General features: G+C 34.4%; 1 protein-coding gene across 1 annotated transcript in view; it reads left to right on the top strand.

Annotated features, from left to right (window-relative positions):
- Positions 1–4,064, top strand: part of LOC122264491 (uncharacterized) — a 33,839-nt gene extending 29,775 nt beyond the window's left edge. Inside the window, exon 14 of the mRNA XM_086532464.1 lies at positions 3,380–4,064. Coding sequence (XP_086388590.1) covers positions 3,380–3,427 — 48 coding nt within the window. The 3' untranslated portion in view covers positions 3,428–4,064. The remainder of the gene's footprint in view (positions 1–3,379) is intronic.
- The last annotated feature ends 3,362 nt before the right edge of the window (positions 4,065–7,426 follow it).

Genomic DNA, 7,426 nt, shown 5'->3' with positions numbered 1-7,426 from the left:
TTGCACTGGAAACATTGTTAGTTACTGCTGAAGTGTAAGAAGTATTGGGTTTGCTTGCCAAACCTTCAACTTTCTTCTTGGCCTCACGGTAGCTAACATCGTGCTCTCTCGTGTATGCCAATGTCTCAGTCTCCTTCTTCAGGCTGCTGCATTCAGCAGAGCCTGACTGATGGGGACCTCCACAGTTAGCACACTTGAGTGTGTTTTCCGTGCATGTAGTAGTATCATGGGCTCCAGTACATTTACCGCAAGTGAATTTGTCAGTGTCCTTATCAATGCATCTTAATGAGGTGTGTCCAAATTTTTGGCATCTATTACAACGCATTGGTTTTTGGATATAAGGTCAACTTGAACGATCACATATCCAACTTTAACAGTACTTGGAATTTTTGGGGTAGAAAATGTCAAGAAACACAGTCCGGTTTTTGTTCGCACATTCCCATCCTTCTTGGTCATGCAATTTACGCTTTAGTCCTTCATGGGCTCAAGAATTTAACTTTCTTCCATTGTTCTCAAATCCCTATGAAAGATTACTCCCTTACAGGTATTTGGGCCAACAGGAATAGATACTTTTACTTTGAGGTCATGAAATTGCGTCAGTTTAAGCAAATCCTTAACCCGATATTTAAACTGCACTTTAACAAGGAGGCTATCATCTCGCAATTTTCGGACAAAATCAAAACCGTCTTTCACTTGACCATCAAGGACCTTCTTAATGATAAAGGGGTCGACATTCTGCAGGGATTGATTTTCATTCACGCATCGAATGTTTACACACCTTGCATTCTCTGGAGGAATATCAATTAGTCTTCTGGGTCGGTCATTGGTCGGGGTTCCTTCAGTAGTCATATTGGTCTTAGAGGAGTTATGAGTCCCCGGCTACCCTTCCTCCTTGAGAAGGAGGAAGGGTAGCCGGGGAGTCAATCATGCTGGGGTGTCGGACCAGGTCCGAACCCTGGGCCAAAGCCCGTTGTCCTGAGGGGACTACCTGTCCCTTAACTATTGTATCAACCTAATCCCAATAGCTAAGAGAATAATATATAGTCTTTTTGTTACACGTCCTCGCCCCCCTCCTAGTGGAAGCCTGGTTGCGTTCTCCAGTACCAGCTAAGGGATCGGAGTTGTGTGTAAGATACTTTCCTACCGCAGAACTTGTCTAGTGCGAGGGACGGTAAGTCTGTGCCCACCCCTCAAGCGAATACGGGAGCTCACAAGGAAACTCCAGTAGGCTCAGGAAAGTCACACGCAAAAAGGGAAAAAAATTAGGGTAAGAAAAGAGTTGCGCCCAAAGGACGCCTCAGACTACTGGGCCTCCCTACCAAGGGGTCACAGCCCGTAAGGGCTATCCTGTGGTAGAAGAGTGCAGCGCGTCTGGAGTAGGGGCCGACTACTACTACTGTAGCCTCGTGTCATCTGCAAAAACAAAGCACTGAAGGTGTAGGTAAAGCACTAAAATTGCGCAAAATCTGTACAAAACAGTGTTTACTCGACTTTGTTTACGTTATACAACACATGCCAAGCGATGTCACAAGACTTATGATTTGTTGCTGTTGCGTTACTGAAACAAGGTGTAAGCAGTTCAACGTCTCATACACGAGTGAGGAAAGATTGCATTTGTCCCTAAGTGTGCCGACGATGGTGCTGCCACCTATCGGTGGGCACACCTTTGACATATACAAACCCGGAAGTTATCACATCAGTGGTGGAAATGGATGCAGTTGTATTTGCTTCTTTGAATGTCATACTGTATGCATGTGACAGTACAACCATGTTAGAATGTCAAATAACGTTGACATAAATGAGCAGACGACGCAGAGAGCCTCATTAGCGCCATCTATGAACCTAAAAAGTGGTTTCAGTCAAAACTCGTATGCTGAAATTATAGGCCTTCCTATCTTTCTCTGTATAATCTTTGATTCAGCAGTTGCAATAAGAGCAGACGTAAAGTGCCACATTAGACTCTAAACAGAATACATTATTATCGTTATTTTATGTCATTCATTGCGTTATTAATTGCATGACAAAGTGCGACGTCGTGCGGCCTGCGGTGGGCGGCGAGAACTCGTAATGAATAACTTACCAGCGCAATAGATAAAACTGTTGCACTTCGATTAGATATCTTGATCAAATTTACAGTCGAAATTCGATGATTATATATCCTGACCTGTGAAATTATTTATTTTCATTTATAGCTTTATTTTCATTTGTCACAATTTTCTACATTAATCACAGTATGTTTCAGTCTATGTATCTGAAACTAGCCAAAGATGCCTATGCACTGTCAGTTTCCACAGTAGGCAGTAAAAAAATCTGCGCATGAAACCGGATGGCGAAGGTTTACCCCTAGACATAAAGTTTCCCTTCATGTCTAGGAGTAACAAACCCGGAAATTAGACAGGGACCGGTTACTCAAAACTGTCGCAGTTTAAAACCTTGCAGTGGAATACGCTCTCGAACGATGTCCCTACGAGGTTGCAAATCTTCCATACTCAGAGAAAAAATACAATATCGTTGGATAAATAGATGATTGAGAGATACAGATTTATATGTGTGTGTGTGTGTGTGTCTGTGTGTGTGTGTGTGTGTGTGTATGTATATATATAAGTATGTATGTATGTATATGTACAGTGTATATATAAATGTATATGTATGTTTATATAAAAAAATAAAAAATAAATATATACATATATATATATATATATATATATATATATATATATATATATATATATATATATATATACTACCTTCGTCTATGACAAGACGCCCTTCCCAAAGCTCTATCATGTATTGAATATGTATTGTCATTAACTCCATAGGGTAGAACGACGAGCAGATTCTACGCTATCTTATAAGTGCTTGTTATCTTAAATAAGGTTTAATATATGTCAAAGCAACTGTTGTTCTTTGAGTAAGCACCAATGTGGTGAGCTGATGTCTCACAATAATCGCTCTACTCCATTCAGCCGCTAGGATAGCGCAATGGATAGCGTGCCGACCTCACATCCCTCTGGTCGGCAGATCGTGCCCCGACCAAGCTCGTGAGTTTCCACTGTCACCGCCATACCTGGTCAGCACAGTGGGTAAGGACCAAGCTCGGATCGAGTCAACACGCGTCGGCAAATTCTCACACGAGTCAGCGTGCGCTGACACAGACGGGCTCGCCTCATTGCACATAAGCCCGGCGAAGCATGCTTCGCAAATCCAGCTGATCCTTAGCTCTACTCATATTGTCGCATGACTATCATGGATGGTCTACAGTGCCCTACTGAGGATTTTTCACGAAAGGGGTAAATGGATATTCGTAAACATAGGCACACATCTGGCCAGTTTGTTTTTACATATTATCATTGTTCAACATTCTCATTCTCTTTTTCAGGCATGTTATTACCAAATTCAGAACGAGAAGGTGACATATCCAATGTGAGAGAAGTAAGAAGAACGAAGGGAAGGGAAAGAGAAGATATCAAGTGGAAGAGAGAGGAGAAAAGCGGAAGATTAAAGGAGAGAGAACATGGCAACAAGGAGATGATAGAGGAAGAAAAAAGACAATGGGGAAGTAGAGAAAGAAACGAAGAGAATAAAGAATGATAAGTTTACCTAATCAAAAGTATCTTTATTTGCATTGTTAATTGTTTAGTAAAGGTAATTAGATATTAATTACTGATAACTAAAAGTTAAGTAATGGTTTGCAATATCAAATCCTATTGAATGATTGACCTTATTAGTACATGAAGTCAAGAATTATGGATTACTCTGAAAAAAAAGCTCAGATAATGAAGCTAGATAAAATATTTCTGGTTACTCATTTCATTGGAACATTTAATCAGTAATAATCCAAAATGAAGTTGCTCCAAATAGGAGAGTAGTCATTTATACTGTTTTAGTTAAAAGTAATTGATATGTTTAAAAAGGTAATGTGTATATAAGAATAAGAGGTAAATAATGACAGCTTGTACATTTTATCAAAAAGTAGATATCGTTGTTACATTATTATTATTATTATTATGATCATTCGTATATTTTGTGTGAATTATATTTGATAAGTAATAAAATTGTGATTTTTCAAAAGTGTTTATTTCGCTCTTCGTTGTTTTGTGTCTTAATTCTTCTCATTTTATTCTTCACTCACATATTGTATTCCCTCACTTTTTTCTTCCATGTAATAATACTCGTGATCCAGATTGGGATGAACTTATAGCCAACCATGGGGACTCACTTTTATGAGCCCCCATGGACTAAAGCTCGAAATTACCAACATTTAAAAAAATCTTTTTTTGTTTTGTTTTTTTGTTTTAACAACACTAGAGACATGGATGTGAATTCAATATCAAATGAAATTGATAGCACCAGCATATGTGAATGAGTAATGGATATACTCCTGCCGTAATAATTTATCAATTAGTAAGGAACTTGGTCACAGAAGAAACATATGTACTTACCTGGAAGCTGGTCTCATTGCTTTTAAAGATTTGGATCACTACTTATCTAAAAAATGAAATCCCCTTTAGATTATGGGCTCTTGGATTACCTATGGATGAAATCTCCAGATACACGTTGATTACTCTGAAGGCTCGCACATATATGTACTGTCTCTCATTTGATTACTTACTTACTCATTCATTCAGTTATTCGTTTGTACATGCACACATCTCATACATCCACCACGCCCCCTAGGTTGGCGCGCTTCCAAACCACTTTCATACCACACTTATTATACACATATGCATCCACGCCCACACTCCTGTCTTTCCCTAACACACTCTTGCACACGATTCTTACACAATCACACATACATAACGTTCCCAGATATAAATAACTGGGTGCACACGATTCTTACACAATCACACACACATAACATTCCCAGATATAAATAACTGGGTGCACACGATTCTTACACAATCACACACACATAACGTTTCCAGATATAAATAACTGATTGCACACGATTCTTACACAATCACACACACAACATTCCCAGATATAAATAACTGATTGCACACGATTCTTACACAATCACACACACATAACATTCCCAGATATAAATAACTGATTGCACACGATTCTTACACAATCACACACACATAACGTTTCCAGATATAAATAACTGGGTGGTGGCAGCAAAAGTAGAGTGACGTGCCAAGTGGGATAATTTTAGCCATATACTCACTATTACACATCTCCATATCATACTCATCTGGCACTGAGCCATTGTATTGTCATTCCGCACATCTGCACAATACATTTAGTGGTAAGCAGGACGTCTATTTGGTGTTCAACGGTACTACGACTATTCGCTACAAGTCTTGGTCATCCCGCCACCCTACATATACATAATTTGGTGTCCAGCGGTGGGATGCGATCTAGTGGACACCTGCTAATCAATTCAGTTAATTAGGTTCGGGAGATGTGTGGAATTGTATTTGTCAGTAGTTGTAGAAAAAATATATCTCGAATCTTTACATTTATATTTATAACTTAAAAATGGGTAAGCGGACCAGGAACAGGCAAACAGACGATGATACAGATGATGAACATTTGGATTCGTCAGGTAGCAATCCGACTGAACCACTTACAGGGAATAGTACTTTGATAGATGGAGAACAAAAGGGTACTATTGGCTTAACCATGTATGAGGCATTGTCACAGAAGTACGAGGCCTTCTAAACACAATTTCTCGCTGTCCAAGAGCAGTGTACGACTTTGTCTAGGCTAATTAATGTAGGTGCTAACACAAGTTTAGATGACAATATTCGTCCTGCCTCTAATTTATCGGATGCTTTAAACATTCGTGAGCCAATTCCTCAATTTAGAGCCGAGATTCCAGCCTCACAACCACTCTGTAGAAACCAACATTCAGAAACCTGGTTGCGTCATATAGAAAATATTCATCCATATGCACCAGACACGGTGTTGATTCGAGCGGTACGCACTAGCTGTCGTGAGGCAGCTGATGCTATTGTTGATTCAGCCATTTTAGATAACATTTCTTCTTGGGTAGAAATCAAAGAAGCTTAGGTTATGTGGCACGTGTTCCCCAACAGATTTCCTTAAGCATTTAAATAGTTATACCAAAATAATAATGACAATAATAATAATAAAAATAATGATAATGATGATAAAGATAATAATGATAATAATAATAATAATAATAATATTAATAACGATAATAATGACAATAAGAAATAATCATAGTAATAATGATAATAATGATAATAATAACAGACATAATCAAAATAATATTAATATTTAGGATAATAATTATAATAGTAATAATAAAGACTAAGTAATGGAAATAATAATATTAATAATAGTCATGATGATAATAATAAAAATAATATTAATAATATTAATAATAATAATAATAATAATAGTGATAATGATACTACTAATGATACTACTACTGCCAATACTAGTACTACTACAACTAATAATAATAATGATAATTATATTAATAATGATACTAACACTAATACTGATGATAATGATAGAAAAAATAATAATCATAATGTAATCATAATAATGATGATAATGATAATAATAATAATAATAATATCATTATTATTATTATCATAACAATAATAACATCAATAATCATCATCAATAATGATAATGATAAATATCATTATTATCATCTATTATTATCATTATTATCTATTATTATCATTATTATTACTATCAATATTTATATTATTGTTATTTGTATTATTATTATTATTAATATTTTTATTATTTTTATTATTGTTATTATTATTATTATTATTATTATTATTATTATTATTATGATTATCATTATTATTATTATTATTCATTATTTTATTATTTATTTATTTATTTATTAGTATTATCATTACTATTGATATTATTATCATTATTATTATTATCACTATTATTATTGTAATCATCATTATTATTGCTGCTCCTATTATTATTATCATTATTACTATTATTATCAGTATTATTATTTTTATTATCAGTATTATTATTATCAGTATTATTATTATTATTATTATTATTATTATTATTATTATCATTACCATTATTCTTATTCTTATTATCATTGTTATTATTATTACTATTATTATTATTATATTCCTATTTTTATTGCTATTATTATTATTATAATTATAATTATAATTATTATTATCATCATCATTTTTATATTATCCTTATTATATATTTTTTCATTTCTATTATTATTACTATTATCATTATTATTATTATTCATTTCTATTATTATTACTATTATCATTTTTACTATTCATTTTATTATTATTATTTATTATTATCAACATTATTATGATTATTTTTATTATTATTATTATTATTATGATTATTACTATTATTATTATCTTATCATAATTATGATTAATATTATCATCATCATTATTATTATTATTATAATTATCATTATTATTATTATCAT

Source organism: Penaeus japonicus, unplaced genomic scaffold (assembly GCF_977035675.1).
Source record: "Penaeus japonicus unplaced genomic scaffold, GWHDUDI00000001_assembly GWHDUDI00000037, whole genome shotgun sequence".
NCBI classification, from domain to species: domain Eukaryota; kingdom Metazoa; phylum Arthropoda; class Malacostraca; order Decapoda; family Penaeidae; genus Penaeus; species Penaeus japonicus.
This window is presented reverse-complemented; position numbering and strand designations above follow the sequence as displayed.